The sequence below is a fragment of the Hyla sarda genome, chromosome 2 (assembly GCF_029499605.1).
Source record: "Hyla sarda isolate aHylSar1 chromosome 2, aHylSar1.hap1, whole genome shotgun sequence".
Classification (NCBI taxonomy): Eukaryota; Metazoa; Chordata; class Amphibia; order Anura; family Hylidae; genus Hyla; species Hyla sarda.
In genome coordinates, this window is record NC_079190.1 from 39,158,843 (window position 1) to 39,181,482 (window position 22,640).

The 22,640-nt window shown below is 44.6% G+C and overlaps 1 protein-coding gene across 6 annotated transcripts in view; it reads right to left on the reverse strand.

Moving 5' to 3' along the window:
• Positions 1–1,738: 1,738 nt before the first annotated feature.
• DCUN1D5 (defective in cullin neddylation 1 domain containing 5) overlaps positions 1,739–22,640 on the reverse strand; it is a gene marked incomplete at its 3' end in the record, with an annotated part of 41,730 nt that continues 20,828 nt past the window's right edge. For all 6 annotated transcript variants that reach the window (XM_056561588.1, XM_056561589.1, XM_056561591.1 and 3 more), the window contains 6 exon segments: positions 1,739–1,843; positions 5,994–6,102; positions 6,818–6,909; positions 8,394–8,464; positions 16,023–16,111; positions 16,200–16,318. In XM_056561588.1, the coding sequence (XP_056417563.1) occupies positions 1,739–1,843; positions 5,994–6,102; positions 6,818–6,909; positions 8,394–8,464; positions 16,023–16,111; positions 16,200–16,270 (537 nt within the window).

Below are 22,640 nucleotides of genomic sequence, written 5' to 3' on the forward strand. Positions count from 1 at the left end.
CCCTTATTGAAGAACAAGTTATAATGTATTATATTATGATCACTATTTCTTAGGTGTCCTTCTACTTGCACATTAGTTACTCTGTCAGGTCTGTTGGTTAATAGTAAGTCTAGTAGGGCGCCCCCTCTGGTCGGGCCCTGCACCATTTGGGACAGATAATTGTCTTTAGCTATAGTCAGAAACCTGTTTCCTTTATGAGATTCACAGGTCTCAGTCTCCCAGTTTATATCAGGATAGTTAAAGTCCCCCATTATTATCACCTCATTCTGATTTGCTGCCTTGTTTATTTGCCTCAGTAATTGATCTTCTGCCTCTTCCATTATGTTTGGTGGCTTATAGCAAAACCCTATCAGGATTTTAAAACTTTTATCTCCATATATTTCTACCCATAATGACTCCACATTATCGTTTCCCTCCCATATATCCTCCCGCAGTGCGGCCTTCAGTCTTGATTTCACATACAGACAAACTCCTCCCCCTTTCCATTTTGTCTGATCCTTCCTGAATAGACTATAACCCTGTATGATGACCGCCCAGTCACAGCTATCGTCCAACCAAGTCTCTGTTATCCCCAATATGTCATAATCCTCCTCAGACATTATCAATTCCAGTTCATCAGTTTTATTGGTCAGACTTCTGGCATTAGTTATCATGCAATTCAATGGTGTATGTTTTTTTTCCCCTATGAAGCCTATCCCTATTAACTATTCTAACCCCTCCCTCCGCTCCACCCCCAGGTACATTAATAAGCCCCCCTCTCTATCTACACTATCTTCCCCTTCTACGTTGTAGGTTCCCCCCCCCCAGTCCCTAGTTTAAACACTCCTCTACCCTTCTAGCCATCTTCTCCCATTTCAGAAAATATTACCTTGGAGGTCCTTGCCTTAAGCTTGCAGGCTAAGTCCCTGAAATCATTTTTAAGGACACTCCACCTACCTCTTTGTTATTGGTGCCGATATGTAACCATGACCACTGGGTTCTCTCCAGCCCCACCCCAGCAACCGGTCAAGCCGATCCGCCAAACTCTAGCGCCAGGTAGACCACACACTGTTCGGCGATCCCGGTCTTTGTGACAGATCGCCCTGTCTGTCCCCCTAATAATAGAGTCCCCCACTACCAGTACCTGTCTGGCCTGCCCTGCACTCCTCCCTCCCGCCTTACTGGTGCTGTTTTTGGAAGAAAACAGCTTTGTTTTAGCAATCCTGGATAACACCTTATAAAGGAGTATTCGGAGATATGAAAACTTATCCCCTATCCTAAGAGTAATTGATACGTTTCAGATTGCAGGGGGGGGGGGGTCAGACCGCTGGGGCCTCTCCGCGATCTCCCATATGGGGCCTCTGGCTCTTTGCTAAAATAGCATGTCAACCACCCCATGTTTCGGCAGCCGACACGACCCCTCATTACATCTCTATGGCCGAATGCAGCACTCTGGCTCTCACAGAGATGTACTGAGGGGGCGTGTCGCGGTCAGGCTCGCTCCCTTGCCGCAGACTGCTGTGGCCCTAAACGTAAGACACGGGAGGGGCCCAGTGGTCAGACCCCAGTGATCTGAAACTTATCCTCTAGCCCTAGGATAGCGGATAAGTTTTCATATCCCAGAGTACTCATTTCAGCATAGTTTTTCCAGTTCCTACCTATGATTTTGGTCCTGCTGTGTGCAGCAATGTTAGACTACAGAATGGCTGAAAAGTGGTAGAAAAAATACAGTCCCTGCCCATTGTGTCTTTTCTCTTACCTCTAGATACTGATAGAATACAGAAAACAATGGCCACGTTCTTCCTAGTAGAAGGGCCAACATGGATTTTGCTGTATCGATATCCAGACTCCGCTGGTCCTTATCCTACAATATTGCAGAAAATTACAAAAATTACAACAAAATTGTGTGCTTTTAGATGATGTAAACATAATGTAAAAAAGATTTTATATAGCAACATGAAGTTAGATGTTTAGTGTACTGACACTTTAGAAGTGTTCCCTATCCTGCAGCACTCCAGCTGTTGCAAAACTACAACTCTCATCATGGTAGAAGTTGTAGTTTTGCAACATCAAGAGAGCCATAGGTTGGGGAGCACTAGGCTACTAGTATAGCCGAAGGCTCTCAAGGCATGATGGACTAGTGGTCACTGACATACGTCTCTCCAGCTGTTGCAAAACTACAACTCTCACCAAGCCCTGGCAGACAAAGTGATTTTGCAGCAAATTTCCCCTAAAATTTCAGATTTCTCCTGTATGCACTTTCCATGGTGCATTAAGCTATTGGCATAGAGTGCCATGGAAACTACATACAGGAGCAGGGAGCCCTTGCTCCTCGAGGTAATGAGCAGCGTGGTTTACACTTCATGCCTTGTCGCTCAGTTAACATTTGCTAGTTATGCATACACTATGACTTTCCACTATGTTAAAGGGGTACTCTGGAGGAAGAAAAAGGTTTTCAAACTGATGCAGGAAGGTTAAACAGATTTGTAAATGACTACTATTTAAAAATCTTAATCCTTCCAGTACTTACTTGCTGTATGCTCCACAGGAAGTTGTATAGTTCTTTTCTGTCTGACCCCAGTGCTCTCTACTGCCACCTCTGTCCGTATCAGGAACTGTGCAGAGCAGGAGAGGTTTGCTACAGGGATTTGCTCCTACTCTGGACAGTTCCTGACACGGACAGAGGTGTCAGCAGAGAGCACTGTGGTTAGACTGCAAAGAAGTATACAACTTCCTTTGTAGTATACAGCAGCTGATAAGTACTGGAAGGGTTAAGATTTTTAAATAGAAGTAATTTACATCTGTATAAACTTTCTGGTACCAGTTCATTTGAAAAGATTTTTTCCCCCTCCGGAGTACACCTTTAATGTTCGCAGGAGCGCCCAGCCCAGCAAATATGTCGGGCCTGCTGAAGGTAAGCTGTGATGCTAAAGGTTTCAACACTTACACATAACATTCGCTGGGTCAGGAGGAAAGCTCCTGGCCCAGCAAATGTAAACTTTAAGAGGTACTCCAGGTAACTAAACCCATAGTCCATCCTTTGACTTTCAACCACCTATTTAATTGTCTTAATATAATTCATTTATCATATAGTGCAGTTTTCCTTCTTAGGTTATCACTTGCATGCATGAAGTGAGGCAATGGCATCATACAGCCATCCACTCTGTCCCTGTCCAAATTCCTCTCTGAAAGCAGCCCCCACCCTACTGAGAGAGACAGATCATGTGTTTTCTGCCCTGCACTGATGAGTCATGATCTTTTTAGTGCTGAGAACTGAGAGGTGTGTGCAGCCTTAGCCAATCAGACACTGAACCTCTCTCTGCTGCTCAGAGTAGTAGGGTAGGGTAGGGGCTGCTCTCAGAGAGAGAGCTGGATGGCAGAGTAGAGCTGAAGTGATTACTGGGAAATGTAGGCAAGGGGAGAGAAGGATGGCAAAGAATATCAAGTAGCCAGAGAAAACAACAGGGGCCACAGGAGATATGTATTTTGGGCAGGATGGTTTAAATGGAACATATCTAGTTAGTTAGTGTGGTGGCTTTTGAGCATATACAGTCATGGCCGTAAATGTTGGCACCCCTGAAATGTTTCAAGAAAATTATGTCTCACAGAAAGGGATTGCACTAACATCACGTTTTACTATACACATGTTTATTCCCTTTGTGTGTATTGGAACTAAACCAAAAAAGGGAGGAAAAAAACAAATTGGACATAATGTCACCAAACTCCAAAAATGGACTGGACCAAATTATTGGCACCCTTAACTTAATATTTGGTTGCACACCCTTTGTAAAAAATAACTGAAATCAGTCACTTCCTATAACGATCAACAAGCTTCTTACACCTCTCAGCCGGAATGTTGGACCGCTCTTCCTTTGCAAACTGCTCCAGGTCTCTCTTATTGGAAGACGCCTTTTCCCAACAGCAATTTTAAGATCTCTCCACAGGTGTCCAATGGGATTTAGATCTGGACTCATTGTTGGCTACTTCAGAACTCTCCAGCGCTTTGTTGCCATCCATTTCTGGGGGCTTTTTGACGTATGTTTGGGGTTATTATCCTGCTGGAAGACCCAAGATCTCGGACCCAAACCCAGCATTCTGACACTTGGCTGTACAGTGCGACCCAAAATCCGTTGTTAATCCTCAGATTTCATGATGCCTTGTACACATTCAAGGCACCCAGTGCCAGAGGCAGCAAAACAACCCCAAAACATCATTGAACCTCCACCATACTTCACTGTAGGTACTGTGTTCTTTTCTTTGTAGGCCTCATTCCGTTTTCGGTAGTAGAATGATGTGCTTTACCAAAAAGCTCTCTCTTGGTCTCATCTGTCCACAAGACATTTTCCCAGAAGGATTTTGACTTACTCAAGTTCATTTTGGCAAAATGTAGTCTTGCTTTTTTATGTCTCTGTGTCAGCAGTGGGGTCCTCCTGGGTCTCCTCCATAGCGTTTCATTTCATTTAAATGTCAACGGAAAGTTTGCGCTGACACTGATGCTCCCTGAGCCTGCGGGACAGCTTGAATATCTTTGGAACTTGTTTGGGGCTGCTTATCCACCCTCCGGAGTAACCTGCATTGACACCTTTCATAAATTTTTCTCTTCCGTCCACACCCAGAGAGATTGGCTACAGTGTCATGGTTTGCAAACTTCTTGATAATGTTGTGCATTGTGTACAAAGGAAAATCTAGATCTCTGGAGATGGACTTGTAACCTTGAGATTGTTGATATTTTTCCACAATTTTGGTTCTCATGTCCTCAGACAGTTCTCTTCTCCTCTTTCTGTTGTCCATGCTTAGTGTGGCACATGCAGACACACAATGCAAAGACTAAGTGAACTTCTCTCCTTTTTATCTGCTTTCAGGTGTGATTTTTATATTGCCCACACCTGTTACTTGCCCCAGGTGAGTTCAAAGGAGCATCACATGCTTGAAACAACCTTCTTTTTCCACAATTTTGAAAGGGTGCCAATAATTTTGTCCAGACCATTTTTGGAGTTTGGTGTGACATTATGTCCAATTTGCTTTTCTTTTTTTTTTTTTGGTTTAGTTCCAATACACATAAAGGGAATAAACCTGTGTATAGCAAAACATGTGTCACTGCAATCCTTTTCTGTGAGAAATACTTAATTCTCTAAAAAAATTTCAGGGGTGACAACATTTACGGCCATGACTGTATATATTATATATATATCTATACGCACATAGGACCCCCCCCCCGACCTACGATGGCCCCGACATAGGATAATTTCAACATACGATGCTTTTGTATGTCGGGGCCATCGCATGAACGGTTATCCAGCAGCGCAGACTGTTTCAGCGGCCACCGGATAGCAGTTTAATGTGCCCCGTGTCCTGCGGCGAGTGTCCCTCACCTGTCCCCGATGCTCCGGCCCATCCTCTCCAGGATCCACTGCATGGCTGTCACTCTCCATCGTCATCCAGGACAGTGGTGACGGTCCGGAGTGGTGGGGACACGTGAGTATAACTTTCTATATTACTATTGCACGGATCCCTCAACATATGATGGATTCAAGTAACGATGGTTCATTTGGAACAAATTACCATCGTATGTTGAGGGATCACTGTACACACACATATTCAAAATAGATGCAGCACACCATGAAAATGCAATCAATGTGAGAATGTTTCACCAGCCTCACGCTGGCTTTTTCAAGTGACGTGAGGCTGGTGAATAAACACATACATACATACACACACACACACACACACACACACACACACATTTCCCTGGAGTACCCCTTTAACAGCAACTAAATGGAATCCCTGTTCCCGTACAAATTCAAGTCTGCTGTAGAAACAGAATCTGATTCAAAGGCAGATTCCAGTAAATTCTCCAGAAATGTATTTCACGTCTCTAGTAGGGTCCCACAAGTCCCTCTTCATGATTACATGATAGAACACATGGTGTTATCACTGGATCTTAAAGTTAGGAATTCAAAAAAAACTTACACCGACATCGCCCTCTGCTGAGAACTGATAATGTAGGTACTTACCCTAGCAAAATCAAATGCATATCTGTAAATATTCTTAAAGGCAGTGTTATCGTTCAGTTGAGCGCGCAGATAGTCAAATTTACCCTGTAACTTCTCTGTGCAGTCACATCTTAAACACAAGTATGAAAAGCAGGTTAACTCTATAACAGGGGCGGAACGTAACAGAAGGATGTAACACTTAGATTAGGCACTGATAATACTTACTCCTCCCCCTTATTGGTATTGTGGTGCAGGAAAGCGGATAAGTATCTGAACACTGGGACCTCCTGGGGGGGTCCCAGCGGTCTGACCCCCCTGCGATCACTTATCTCCTATACTTTGGGCTGGGGATAAAATGTCCTGCACCACAGTACTCCTTTAAAGGAAAAGGGTCACGTGTATTTTCTCTTTTTAATTAGAAGCAGATACTGATACATATTTTTATCTGTTTTTATTTTATGATGGTGTTTTTTTTTCCTGTACATTATGAGAACAGACATCTTGTTTAAGCTACTCTTACCAGTACTTGGAAATATATGGTGAAACCTCTTTAAAAGACCACCCCTTTAAAGGGAATTTGTCAGGTAAGAGCTGCAGACTCTGGCAGATAGGTCATAGAGATCAAACTAACCATGCCTTGCTTTGCTGATAGATGTTTGTAAAGTTACCAAATTTTTCCTTTGCAGCTCAAGTGCCATAGAGGTGGGGCCAAGCTGCAGCGTGCAGGCCCCCTCCCTCCCACAACCCACCCTGCATGACTGATTTACAAGGCTCAGTACTGGAAGCGGGACTTCTTAAGAATTCATAAATGACTCTGCCAAATAAGTGAGGATGTATGAACTTACTGTAATGAGGTCATTCCTTTTAACCACTCCTCCTTTGTAAAGAAGCCCATGCTTTCTGCTTCTAGTTTCCAAGCCAGAACTAACATAATAATCTGGAAAAGAAATTAAAAAGGTGGTGATTTCCTTATATAAAAAAAACACAAAAAAAAAAAAACAGCCCCACCCCTTTTCCTCAGGATGTGTGTGGTATTGCAGCTCCATTCCATTAAAGTGAATGTAGCCGAACTGTAATATCACACAAAACCTGAGGACAAGGGTCTGTTTTTGAAAGAAAACTTTTTAAAATTCCTGGATAAGCCCTTAGGATACGTTTACAAATGCAGATTTTGCTGCTGTTTCCTACTCACTGACCTTAATAGGTAGTAAAATATGCACTATGAACATATCCTAAGGGTGTATTTCCACATTCCACAAGGGTGTATTCTGCACATATTTGAAGCTGCAGATTTCAATGTAAACTAATGGTCCGTTCACATGGGCAGATTTCTTTTGGATTTACTGCAGCATTTTTGCTGCCAAAAAATCTGCAGCCGATTTTGCTACCAATGATTCCATTGGGTGAGCAGAAAATCCACAATAGTGGCAGATTTGCGGATTTGTTGAAGACCCATTGAAGTCCACGGTAGTAAAATCTGCCGCAGACTTTTTGGTAGTAAACATGGTGCGAAAAATTTGCATGAAACCCACCCATGTGAACGGACCCTAAATGAACGAACACAGCTTCAAATATGCACAGGATGCTGTACGTTAATTTTATGCTGCTGATTTTCCTACCCATTGAAGTCAATGGGTAAGAAGATCAGCAGCAGAAAATGCACTGCAAATGCTCTACATGTGACTCTTAAAGGGGTACTCCACTGGAAAACATTTTCTTTTAAATCAACTGGTGCCAGAAAGTTAAACAGATTTGTAAATGACTTCTATTAAAAAAATCTTTACCCTTCCAGTAGTATTTAGCAGCTGTATGCTACAGAGGAAATTCTTTTCTTTTTTAATTTCTTTTTTGTCTTGTCCACAGTGCTCTCTGCTGACACCTGATGCCGGTCTCAGGAACTGTCCAGAGAAGGAGAAAATCCCCATAGCAAACCTATGCTGCTCTGGACAGTTCCTGACACGGACAGAGGTGTCAGCAGAGAGCACTGTGGACAAGACAAATAAGAAATTCATATCGTGGGGAGCGTTTACGGACCTGTATATTTGTATATTGTTCAGTTGATTTAAAAATGTAACAAAAATACATTAAAAAATAAATTCAAAAATAAAAGAATTTCCTCTGTAGCATACAGCTGCTAATAAGTACTGAAAGGATTACGATTTTTTTTAATAGAAGTCATTTACAAATCTGTTTTAGGTTTCTGGCACCAGTTCATTAAAAAAAATAAAAAAAAGGTTTTCCACCGGGGGTATTCCAATGACTAGTGGATAAATTGTGAACCCGCAGCTGTTGCAAACCTACAATGCCTGGACAGCCAAAGGAAGTCTGGACATGCTGGGAGTTGTAGTTTTGTAAAATCTAGGAGGTCCACAGTTTGAAGACCAGTGCACTAGAAGAAAACAAAGGTTTCTACTAACTTACATTTTCTGGTTCAACACCAATGTCTTCACAGAACTTTTCCATAGCTTCTGGGCCAACAACCTCATCTGGACCTGACCAAGCGAAGAAAGATGTTAGTAAAACACATTAGCATTCATCTAGGGCAGTGTTTCCCAACCAGGGTACCTCCAGCTGTGGCAAAACAATTTCCAGCATGCCCAGTCTTTGAAAATTGATCTAGAACAGTGTCTTCCCAACCAGGGTGCCTCCAGCTGTTGCAAAACTACAACTCCCAGCATGCCCGGACAGCCTTCGGCTGTCCGGGCATGCTGGGAGTTGTAGTTTTGCCACAGCTGGGGGCACCCTGGTTGGGAAAACACTGCTCTAGCGAGAACTCAGGGACTATCAGGGACTATTTAGGCACGTAAACCAACATCAACAATTTCTCCCCTATAACTTTTTGTGGGTTCTATATAAGTGACAAAGTTAGAGACTTGAAGTAAAGTAGCAATTTGTCTAAGGCTATGTTCGCAAGCATGACCTTTTGCGGAATGTCCGCCCCGAAAATTCCGGTGAACATTTTGAAGACAGATGACGCAGCTGCCTGTGCTAGGACTGCTCGGAAATGTGTCGTTTCCATAGACGAGCGGATTCCGCAGAAAGAAGATTATTTTTTTTTTTTTATGGAGGCGGAAATCAGAATTTCTACTGTGGAAATGTTGCCGTGTGCATGGCGCAGCAGAATCCCATTGAAAACAATGGGACTCTGCTGCAATAAAATTCTGTGTGGAAATTTCACTGTGTGAACAAGGCCCAAGCCTGAAACTCCTCAACAGATGTACATGCAAATACCAAGCTCCGAAGAGATTTCCTAATGAGTGCACATAGACAAGGAGTTGTCTCCCTTTCAAGTTTGGTGGCCCGAGACTCCTGGCCTAGAGACAGTGATGGACTATTTGTGCTACTTGATCTTCTTTGTAGTAATTAGAACAAAGACATTAAAGGGGTACTCCACTGGAATAAAACATTTTTTAAATCAACTGGTGCCAGAAAGTTAAACAGATTTGTAAATTACTTCTATTAAAAGATATTAATCCTTCCAGTACTTTTAGCAGCTGTATGCTCCACAGGAAGATCTTTTCTTTTTTAATTTATTTTCTGTCTGACCACAGTGCTCTCTGCTGACACCTCTATCCATGTCAGGAACTGTCCAGAGCAGGAGAAATTTGCTATGGGGATTTTCTCCTACTCTGGACAGTTCCTAAAATGGACAGAGGTGTCAGCAGAGAGCACTGTGGTCAGACAGAAAGGAAATTCAAAAAGAAAATAACTTCCTGTGGAGAATACAGCAGGTGATAAGTACTAGAAGGATTAAGATTTTTAAATAAAAGTAATTTACCAATCTGCTTAACTTTCTGGCATCAGCTGGTTAAAAAAATAAATAAAAAATAAAATAAAAAAATATGTTTTCCAGCGGAGTATCCCTTTAAAAAAAAATAAATAAATAAATAAAAGTTGAAATCCTGCAGAGAGATGTCAAAAAATATTGATCAGTCAGGGTCTGAATGTTCAGACCATAACCAATCACTAGAACTAGCTGGGAGAAGGGCACACTATGTGAGGCAAACTTACAATGTAAATCTATGGGACTGTCTCATTCAACCACTGAGTCTAACAATTGGTCAGAGTCTAAACAATCAGATCCTCACCAATCAAAATTTGCGACATATCTCTAGGACATGTCAAATTTTTTTTTTTTTTTTAAGCAACAGGCACACTTGTTCCCTGAAATGGAAGGAGTCTAAAATCTTCCAGCAATGGGTAATAAAAGATTAAAGGGGTAGTCCACCGCTCAGCGTTTGGAACAAACTGTTCCGAACGCTGGAGCTCATGAAGTCATAGCTCCGCCCCCTCAATGCAAGTCATTTGGGGGGGGGGGGGGGGTTGCATGACGGCTGTACCCCTTTAAAACCAGGATCTAACTTATCAGCAACTCTAAGACTAACTCTGCTACAGAAAAGGAGATTTTTGTTTACTTACCGTAAAATCTTTTTCTCAAAGGATCCATTGGGGGACACAGACCATGGGTGTATGCTGCTGTCTCTAGGAGATGTGAAACTATGGTAATAAAAAAAGTCGGCTCCTCCCAGCAGGATATACCCGCCTTCAGGCCCTGAGCTAATCAGTTTAAGTTCCAGAGCAATAGGAGACCAACAGGTCAAGAAAAAACCCAAACTGTCCGAGAACCAGAAGAAAAAAAACATAACCGAACACACCCTCGGACAGAGAACCAAAGGAAACCCCAAAAAGAGCGGGAGCTGTGTCCCCCAATGGATCCTTCGAGAAAGAGATTTTACGGTAAGTAAACAAAAATCTCCTTTTCTCTATCGGCTCCATTGGGGGACACAGACAGTGGGACGTACCAAAGCCGTCCCTTGGGTGGGCAGAAAAGCAGTCAGACGGCCGATCCACTGCCACCTGCAACACTTTACGACCCAGACTAGCATCAGCCGATGCGAAGGTATGAACTCGGTAGAACCTAGAGAAAGTGTGCTAAGACGACCAGGTAGCCGCCTTACAAATCTGCGAGGCCGAGCCCCTATTCTGGAGAGCCCAGGATGTCCCAACAGAACGGGTAGAATGAGCCACAACCCTGAAAGGAGGAATCTTCCCCTTACAGCGATAGGCTTCTGAAATGGCGGACCGAATCCACCGAGAAATGGTGGCCTTGGAAGCAGGTTGTCCCTTACGACGACCTTCCGTAAGGACGAAAAAGGAATCACACTGACTAAACGAAGAAGTGATGGAGAGATAAGACCGAACAGCCCGAACTACATCCAGCTTGTGTAGTAAGCGCTCCTTAGGATGAGAAGGATCAGGACAAAAAGACGGGAGGACAATGTCCTCATTGAGATGAAAGGCCGAAACCACCTTTGGCAAAAAGGAAGGGTCTGGCCGGAAAACAACCTTGTCCTGGTGGATCACCAGAAACTGACCGGATGGAGGTGATAGCAACAAGAAACACCACTTTCCAAGAAAGGAGGCGGAGAGTCACCTCTCTAAGGGGCTCAAAGGGTTCCCCCTGGAGGGCACTCAGAACCAAATTCAAGTCCCAAGGGGGAGAGGGTGACCGATAAGGAGGAACAGCGTGCGCCACTCCTTGAAGGAAGGTCCGGACATGAGAATTAGAAGCCAGGGGCCGCTGGAAGAGAATAGCAAGGGCCAAAACCTGACCTTTAAGTGAACTGAGAGACAACCCCAGTTCCAACCCCGACTGCAAAAAGGAGAGAAGACGGGGAACCGAGAAGGTTACCGGGGATAAGTCCTGAGCTTCACACCAACGAAAATTAGACCGCCAAGTACGGTGGTAAATTCTTGCGGAGGAGGGCTTACGAGCCCTGAGCATGGTGTGAATGACTTGGGAAGAGAACTCGCGGGCCCTCAAAACCGCGGTCTCAACTGCCACGCCATCAAATGCAGCGACTGTAAATTGGGGTGGCAAAGAGGACCCTGAGAGAGCAGGTCCGGACGGAGCGGAAGACGCAGTGGAGAGTCGTCCAAGAGCCTGACTACGTCGGCGTACCACGCCCTTCGGGGCCAATCTGGAGCTACCAAAATGGCGGGGACGTCCTCTGTTTTGAGCTTCCTCAGCACCCTGGGAAGGAGCGGAAGGGGAGGGAACAGATAGGGTAGGGCAAACCCCTCCCAAGGAATCACTAGGGCGTCCACGGCCAGAGCCTGAGGGTCCCGGGACTTGGACACAAAAGGAAGGATCTTCCGATTGTGTCGGGACGCGAAGAGGTCCACGTCCGGAATGCCCCAGAGGTCGCAGAGTTGCGCGAAGACCTCTGGATGTAGAGCCCACTCGCTGGGGTTGGGTGAGGACTGAGGAAGTCCGCTTCCCAGTTAAGCACTCCCGGAATGTGAATCGCCGAAATGGCCGGAACCTTGCTTTCCGCCCAGGTGAGAATCTTGGTCACCTCGGCCATGGCTGCCGAGCTGCGAGTGCTGCCCTGTCGATTTATGTACGCCACGGCCGTGGCGTTGTCCGACTGGACGCGGACAGAACGGGACTGAAGACGGGACTCCCAATGAAGAAGACAAAGAAGAATCGCCTGTAATTCCAATATGTTTATCGGAAGAAGGGTCTCTCGGGGAGACCAGAGTCCCTGAACCGTCCAATCCCTGAACACGCCGCCCCAGCCCGACAGGCTGGCATCCGTTGTAACTACCTGCCAGTGAAGGGGGAAGAAATGACTGCCCTTGGAGAAGGGGGGAGCGGAGCCACCAGAGCAGAGACTGACGGACCCTGCGAGGGAGAACAATCTGACGATCGAGGGACAGAGGAGACCTGTTCCATCGAGAGAGAATCGCCAGTTGAAGGGGGCGGTAATGAAACTGTGCAAAGGGTACGGCCTCCATAGTTGCCACCATCCGACCCAGGACTTCCATACAAGTGTGGATGGGTACTGAGACCTGGGTCCGAAGGGAGCGGACCCCCGACCGAAGCTCCAGACGTTTGTCCGGCGGGAGGCAAATTCGGGCAGAGGCGGTGTCGAATCGAAGTCCTAGGAAGGTTAGAGACTGGGTAGGACGGAGGACTGACTTGTCCCGGTTGACCATCCACACGAAGCGATCCAGAGTGTGGAGAGTGACGTCCAGATTCTCCAGAGTCTGGGCTCTGGTTGGAGCCTTGATGAGAAGGTCATCCAGGTAGGGTATCACCGAGATTCCCCTTGACCGTAACAGGCCCATCACTGGCGCAAGGATCTTTGTAAAGACCCGAGGAGCCGTGGCTAGACCAAAGGGGAGGGCTACGAATTGAAAATGCCCCTCCGGAACCGCAAAGCGGAGGTACCGATGATGGCCTGGAAATATTATTTTGGCCTGGCCTGGAAGCCTTATTTTGAGGTAACAAGGAACTCTTACCTCCTCTGTTGCCTCAGAGATAATCTCATCAAGGAGTTTGCCAAAAAGACGGCCACCCGTAAAAGGAAGCTCAGTGAGAGACCTTTCGGAAGCGGCATCCGCATTCCAAGCTTTAAGCCACAGAGCGGCGGAGAGCCGCTAGGTGACCAAAAGCAAAGGCAGAACAACGGGCTGACTGCATGGATTCTGCGCGCAGGAAGTCCCCAGCTTTAGAGCATTGGAGAGCCAGAGCAGATAGATCCTCTGGGGGGATCCCGCTAAGATATCCTGATGGAGCTTTTGGCACCACTCCGACAGGGCCTTGGACACCCATGTCGAGGCGGAGATGGGAAGAAGAGAAGAGCCAGCTGCTTCAGAGGCAAACTTCGCTAAGGATTCTACCTTCTTGTCTGTGGGATCCTTGAAGGCAGCAGCATCTGCCAGAGGCAGTGTAGTCGCCTTAGAGATCCGGGAGATTGGTGGATCTTAGTGACAAAGTCCTTGTCAAATGGATAACGTTCTTGAATCGTCTTGATTCCCGCGAACCTCTTGTCTGGATGTTTCCATGCAGATTCCAGAATGTCGTCAAAGTCAGTGTGAGAGCTGAACCTTTGAGGTTCTGGCTTAGCATGATGAAAGGATACTCATGGAGTGACATCCGAAGATCCTGGGTCCTCTAAGTGAAAGGTGTCTCTTATAGCTGTCACCAACGAGTTCACCGTTGCAATTGTGTCCGAGCGGTCCTCTGAGTCAGATGCCGGCTCGGAAACCTCGTCCACCAGTTCACCAGGAGAACGTGAACGAGTAGAGGCAGCCGTGGAGGGGGGGGGCGACCCTGACCGGGTATGCGGCTCTGGCGTGGCAGAGCGGGACTCCGAGAACATCCTGTGGAGGAGCTACGTTTGTGCCCAGATAACAGGGGGGGGGGGGGCGGGAACCACGAGGGGAACGCTCACGTCTATCTGAAGACTCAATGGAAGAGTCAGACGAGGCACCCCTAGTACGCTTGTGAGAGTGTGAAGTATGTGGAGACGAGGAGCGGGCTCTCTTAGAGGCCCTGCGCAGGGAAGACCTCTTCAAGGCGGACACCACTTCCCGGGAGGCCTCAGGCACTGAACGGGAGACTTGGGTCAAGTCAGCCATATACTGGGTCAGGGAAGAAACCCAGGCTGGTGGAGCGGCTGAACCCACCGGAACCGAAAGGGTATCAGGGGGTCTGAGGGAGCAGTGGAGAAGGCAGGGCAAGTGGGCTCGGTAGAGCCAGGCATCTTGGTACTACAGTGCTTACAGACAAAATAAGTCACTGACGTTCCAGGTTTCTGTTTAGAGGGAGGAACAGCTCTGGGTACGGACATTATGAGAAAAAAGACAGGAACTTTCTCACCCTAGTCTGTGTCCCCTGGCAGCTGCAGTGAGGAGAACGGCTCCGTGTAGCTAGTGTGAGAAACAGGCCAGCCAATAGTAGAGGGGGGCGTGCCTGAAGCAGAGGCGCTAACTAATTGGCCCCCTTCTGACTGAAAATCGCGCCCACGGCGCTGATTGGAGGCTACTTCGCGCCTCAGAAGAGCTCCGACAGCCCTGTGGGCGGAGCTAAGACAGGCAGAGAAGCAGCTGTAATGGCGCCCGCTCCTTGTCCCAAGCGCACGTCAGCCGCATATGCGCTCGGGGGAACAGAGCGGGCGGCCAATACGCCGGCAGAGACTGCCGGAGAAAGTGAAAGTAAGCCGACCCAGAGAGCGCCCGTACCAGCGCCGTGGCTGTCAGCCGCATATAAGGCGCTGCCGGAGAAAGTGAAAGTAAGCTGGCACGGAGAGCGCCCGGCCCGTACCAGCGCCGCGGCTGTCAGCCGCATATAAGGCGCTGCTGTCTAGTCACAGTAACCACACACACACCCAGTGAAAACAGAGTACATGCCCCCTCAGATGCCACTGCTCCACCAGAATAAAAGTCCAGCCATAGTAAGCCAGCCCCATAACCTGAAAAGGTGGGCCAAAAACAGGGGGTCTCCAGAGGTTGCAAGTCCGCACCTAAGGAGAAAAGAGGGGGGGGGCTGGAGTACTTACCTCAGTCGGAAGAACTTACCTAATGGAGTCTTCAGTGAAGTATTCAGTCAGCTTTAGTTACCTGCATCACGCCTGGCTGCTATGCGCGAACGAGGCGAGCAGGGAAATAGGGGGACCCGGACCCATGAGGTACCAACCCAGGTGCTGACCGTTGGCGAGGGGGGGTGAACTGCGCATATACGCAATGTCTGTGCCCCCTTACTCGCAATTGGAGTCCCCACCTGAAAACAGAAAAGAAAAAGGAATAAAAAAAAAAAAAAATTGTCCCTATACTAGGAAAACAAAAAATCAGAAGACCTGGTCTGGAGAATTCCAGACCATGTCCACCTCCTTAAGACACTAAGCTTAAACTGATTAGCTCAGAGCCTGAAGGCGGGTATATCCTGCTGGGAGGAGACGACTTTTTTATTGCCATAGTGTCACACCTCCTAGAGACAGCAGCATACACCCACGGTCTGTGTCCCCCAATTGAGCAGATAGAGAAAACAGTGTTTCCCAACCAGTGTGCCTCCAGCTGTTGCAAAACTACAACTCCAAGCCTTAGGGTGTCCGGGCCTGCTGGGAGTTGAAGTTTTGCAACAGCTGGAGGCACACTGGTTAGGATACACTACTCCAGGATCTCCAGCTACACAGACCTCTTTCAATATGGTGGCCACAATGCATAGAAAGAAACCTATTCATCAGTTTGCCCCGTACAGACCTGCATATTCATAAAACCACGCCAGGCACTTCTTGCTAGAGAACAGATCTTCACTTATGACTCTACTTGGTGTCTGTGTCCTGCAATAGCTGAAAGAAAGAGAGTAATGAATAAAATCCTAGTCACGGCCATGACGGCGGGAGGTCAGGAGTACAATATCGGCTGATAGGCTTGTACCTAGATATCCTACATTTCTTCAGATTCACTTCATCAGAAGAGGCGGCTTTTCTCTTTTTCTTCACAGGCATATTTTCACAAGGTGACGAATGAAGAATAGTGAAATATCGTGAGGACGTCTGCACAAAAAAAAAAGGAAAAAGATACATTACACCTTTGCAAAGAAACAAAAACCTACAATGAAGCCATTTCACAACACATCTTAAGAATTTGCATTCTATGCATCTTCAGGTTGTCAAAGTAAACAGGTTCTGTGCAGTGTAAGACCTCATTCACCCTACAGAATAATGCTTATAGCCGCCTCCTTTGGAATCGGCACTTAAAGTGGAGGAGGGGGGGTGGCAATGTGACTGCTGTGACCCCCTAGAATCTCCTTCCCAGCACCCGACTCTCTCCATGCACGGATTACTGTCGACCACGATACAAAACGTAACCTCCACCCTCCCCCCCCCCCCCCCCCCGTGTATCTCTATGGGAGAGACAGAGATACAGCTAAAGATACATGGAGGGGTGTGTCGGCCACCGATTCGTGCCATGGTCAACAGTAATCGGTGCATGGATCCGTGGTCGCAGTCGGAGAGCGGGGTGCAGTGAAGGAGATTGCTGGGGGTCGCCACAGTCGAACCCCCAGTGATCAGACCTTTATCCCCTATCTTGCGAATGGATAAGAGTCCCCCCCCTTTTTTTTTCCTCTATTTAGAAGTTTCTCTATTAAGAAGAATGCCCATACTACAGTGTAATAAATAAATAAATATATATATATATATATATATATATATATATATATATATATATATATTATATATATATTTTTTTTTAACCTCCCTCCAGCGCTCCTGAAGTACAGCCGGTGTCCCACTCTGGTCCCCGGCTGCCATCTTTTTCCTTCCAGAAATAGGGAGGTTAGGGCCCGAAGTGACGTCAGGGCCCAAAGTGACGTCGGGGCCCAGAGTGTCATACTGGCTGTGGCAGGACATCACTGCGGCCAGTGATTGGGCCCATATGTCACTCCGGGCCCAAGTGTCACGCTTCCTCAGGGAGAGGATTGCAGCCGGGGACCAGAACAGGACACTGGAGTCATCAGAGGAACACTGGAGGTTATTAGAAATATATATATGGCCAGGGCATACTGATACCAAACTATTGCATGGACCCGACACACAGGTGCACGCTGCTAGGCTAAATATACACAAGCAGGAGAATACAGCAGCACACTGCTAGCACAAATATATAGATGAAATATGAAATGCTACATTGCTATAATGAAAAATTTAGGTGCTTCACTTACCATTTGGCCAAATAGTGTGTACCATCCCACCACAATAAGGTGTCCTCATTGGGACGGACCCTACAATATGGCTTGCAATGTCAGAGGCATCCAGCACCTTATAAAACGGGTGGGGTGCAGAAATTAACATGGAGGTAGCCACTCCCCCCATATGTAACAATGCCCTCTGCACCACTGCTATCCATCCCCTGGCTTCAGAATGGGGAGCAGGCACTGTCCCCAGAATGAATAAAAAGGAGTGGGTCCAAAACAGGGACCCACTCCGTTTCTACGTAGTCCATTTTTCGGTAAAAATGGCACCTTATCTTTATTCTGTAGGTCCATACGGTTAAAATGATATCCTACTTGTATACGGTAGGTTTGATTTTGTATTACTTCAGAAAAAAATCATAAATACATGCAGGAAAATGTATACATTTAAAATTGTCATTTTCTGAGCCCTATAACTTATTTTTCTGTGTACAGGGCGCATTTTTTGCGCCGTGATCTGAAGTTTTTGTCGGTACCATTTTTGTTCTGATCAGACATTTTGATCACTTTTTATTCACTTTTTTGTGGTATAAAAAGTGATAAAAAATGCGCTATTTTGGAGTTTGGAATTTTTTTGCGCATACGCCATTGAACAAGCGGTTTTAAAAGTGGTATATTTTTATAATGCGGACATTTCTGCACGCGTTGATACCACATATGTTTATTTTTATTTACACTGGTTTTTTTTTTGTTACTAGGAAATGCCGGGTGATTTAAACTTTTAATTCAGAAGGGAATACCTGAAAGGGTTAACTTTTTTTTTTGCGAGCTCATAGCTCCTATAGGGACCTATGAGCTTGCAATGGCTGATTGCATACACAGATTGTTGCCTTGCCGTGGCATGGCAACAAGCTGTGTAATCGGCGGTTGATTGCTTCATGCCTTAGTTACAGGCTGGAGCAATCAATCGGAGCCCGGACACCGACGGAAGAAGGTAGGGACCTTCTTCTCTCCGGGTAGCTGATCGGGGCATCGGGATTTACTTGGAAGGGTTAATAGCGCATGGCCGAACGATCGCGGCCGCGCGCTATTAGCCGCTGGTCCCTGCTGTGAATAGGCATCGGGACCATCCCGCTATGACGCGGGGTCCCGCCGGGACCCCGCTTTATAGACAGGGACCGGACTTAGGACGTACTCATACGTCCTAAGTCCTTAAGGGGTTAAAAGGGGTACTCCACTGGGGAAAATTTTTTTTTTTTTTTTTAAATCAACTGGTGTCAGAAAGTGAAACAGATTTGTAAATTACTTCTATTAAAAAATGTTAATCCTTCCAGTACTTATCAGCTGCTTTTATTATCGACAGGAAGTTCTTTTCTTTTGGAATTTCCTTTCTGTCTGACCACAGTGCTCTCTGCTGACACCTCTGTCCATGTCAGGAACTGTCCAGAGCAGAAGAGGTTTTCTATGGGGATTTGCTCCTACTCTGGACAGTTCCTAAAATGGACAGAGGGGTCAGCAGAGAGCACTGTGGTCAGACAGAAAGGAAATTCAAAAAGAAAAGAACTTCCTGTGGAGCAGACAGCAGCTGATAAGTACAAGAAGGATTAAGATTTTTTAATGGAATTAAAGTAAAGTAATTTACAAATCTGTTTAACTTTCTGGCTCCAGTTGATTAAAAAAAAAAAAAAAAATGTTTTCCAGTGGAGTACCCCTATTAACTGATGTTTTTGACTATGTTTAGCATGTCTGATGAAAGGTACGGACCGTCCCTGAAACGTGTTACAAGTTTACAATATACTTGCACTTTATTTAATAATTCTTGCACCTTATCCGTGGCAGCGCTTTTTGCACATCCCTACAACCAGTGTAGAAACCTCCTGTATCCCAGGGCACAAAGACATGGTTGGGTTGTCTGGCATCAGAGCCTGGACCTAAACCCCAACCAATACCTTTTAGCCAAAGGCTGCCCAGGCATGCTGGGAGTTGTAGATTTGCAACATCTGGAGGTACCATGGTTGGGAAACACTGTTTTAGAGGAACTAGAAAGGAGATTATGATCCCGGTCTTCTCACCCAACATCACAGGACACAGTATACGGGAGAGGGGCGGACCACAGGACACAGTATACGGGAGAGGGGCGGACCACAGGACACAGTATACGGGAGAGGGGCGGACCACAGGACACAGTATACGGGAGAGGGGCGGACCACAGGACAAAGTATACGGGAGAGGGGCGGACCACAGGACACAGTATACAGGAGAGGGGCGGACCACAGGACACAGTATACGGGAGAGGGGCGGACCACAGGACACAGTATACGGGAGAGGGGCGGACCACAGGACACAGTATACGGGAGAGGGGCTGACCACAGGACACAGTATACGGGAGAGGGGCTGACCACAGGACACAGTATACGGGAGAGGGGCGGACCACAGGACACAGTATACGGGAGAGGGGCGGACCACAGGACACAGTATACGGGAGAGGGGCGGACCACAGGACACAGTATACGGGAGAGGGGCGGACCACAGGACACAGTATACGGGAGAGGGGCGGTATGTAAGAGAGGCAGGCCATAGGGAGCAGTATATGGGGCAGCATATAGTAGACTGGAAGCCAATAAGATGCAATTTGTGTGGAAGCCGTATATGGGAGACAGGGGGTCAGAAGGAGTAAATTGGGGGCCATAGGGAGCAGTATATAGGGAGGGGGGAATTAGCAGAGGGAGGGTGTGTGGAGAGGATGAGACAGTCTGGTCTGGGGTCTGCTCTTTATAATGTATAATGCGGTGATATATAACGTATAATGCGGTGATATATAACGTATAATGCGGTGATATATAACGTATAATGCGGTGATATATAACGTATAATGCGGTGATATATAACGTATAATGCGGTGATATATAACGTATAATGCGGTGATATATAACGTATAATGCGGTGATATATAACGTATAATGCGGTGATATATAACGTATAATGCGGTGATATATAACGTATAATGCGGTGATATATAACGTATAATGCGGTGATATATAACGTATAATGCGGTGATATATAACGTATAATGCGGTGATATATAACGTATAATGCGGTGATATATAACGTATAATGCGGTGATATATAACGTATAATGCGGTGATATATAACGTATAATGCGGTGATATATAACGTATAATGCGGTGATATATAACGTATAATGCGGTGATATATAACGTATAATGCGGTGATATATAACGTATAATGCGGTGATATATAACGTATAATGCGGTGATATATAACGTATAATGCGGTGATATATAACGTATAATGCGGTGATATATAACGTATAATGCGGTGATATATAACGTATAATGCGGTGATATATAACGTATAATGCGGTGATATATAACGTATAATGCGGTGATATATAACGTATAATGCGGTGATATATAACGTATAATGCGGTGATATATAACGTATAATGCGGTGATATATAACGTATAATGCGGTGATATATAACGTATAATGCGGTGATATATAACGTATAATGCGGTGATATATAACGTATAATGCGGTGATATATAACGTATAATGCGGTGATATATAACGTATAATGCGGTGATATATAACGTATAATGCGGTGATATATAACGTATAATGCGGTGATATATAACGTATAATGCGGTGATATATAACGTATAATGCGGTGATATATAACGTATAATGCGGTGATATATAACGTATAATGCGGTGATATATAACGTATAATGCGGTGATATATAACGTATAATGCGGTGATATATAACGTATAATGCGGTGATATATAACGTATAATGCGGTGATATATAACGTATAATGCGGTGATATATAACGTATAATGCGGTGATATAACGTATAATGCGGTGATATAACGTATAATGCGGTGATATAACGTATAATGCGGTGTTATAACGTATAATGCGGTGTTATAACGTATAATGCGGTGTTATAACGTATAATGCGGTGTTATAACGTATAATGCGGTGTTATAACGTATAATGCGGTGTTATAACGTATAATGCGGTGTTATAACGTATAATGCGGTGTTATAACGTATAATGCGGTGATATAACGTATAATGCGGTGATATAACGTATAATGCGGTGATATAACGTATAATGCGGTGATATAACGTATAATGCGGTGATATAACGTATAATGCGGTGATATAACGTATAATGCGGTGATATAACGTATAATGCGATGATATAATGTATAATGTGATGATATAATGTATAATGTGATATAATGTATAATGTGATGATATAATGTATAATGTGATGATATAATGTATAATGTGATGATATAATGTATAATGTATAATGTGATGATATAATGTATAATGTGATGATATAATGTATAATGTGATGATATAATGTATAATGTGATGATGTAATGTATAATGTGATGATATAATCTTATAATGTATAATGTGATGATATAATGTATAATGTGGTGATATAATGTATAATGTGATGATATAATGTATAATGTGATGATATAATGTATAATGTATAATGTGATGATATAATGTATAATGTATAATGTGATGATATAATGTATAATGTGATGATATAATGTATAATGTGATGATATAATGTATAATGTGATGATATAATGTATAATGTGATGATATAATGTATAATGTGATGATATAATGTATAATGTGATGATATAATGTATAATGTGATGATATAATGTATAATGTATAATGTGATGATATAATGTATAATGTGATGATATAATGTATAATGTGATGATATAATGTATAATGCGATGATATAATGTATAATGTATAATGTGATGATATAATGTATAATGTGATGATATAATGTATAATGTGATGATATAATGTATAATGCGATGATATAATGTATAATGTGATGATATAATGTATAATGTGATGATATAATGTATAATGTGATGATATAATGTATAATGTGATGATATAATGTATAATGTGATGATATAATGTATAATGTGATGATATAATGTATAATGTGATGATATAATGTATAATGTGATGATATAATGTATAATGTGATGATATAATGTATAATGTGATGATATAATGTATAATGTGATGATATAATGTATAATGTGGTGATATAATGTATAATGCGGTGATATAATGTATAATGTGGTGATATAATGTATAA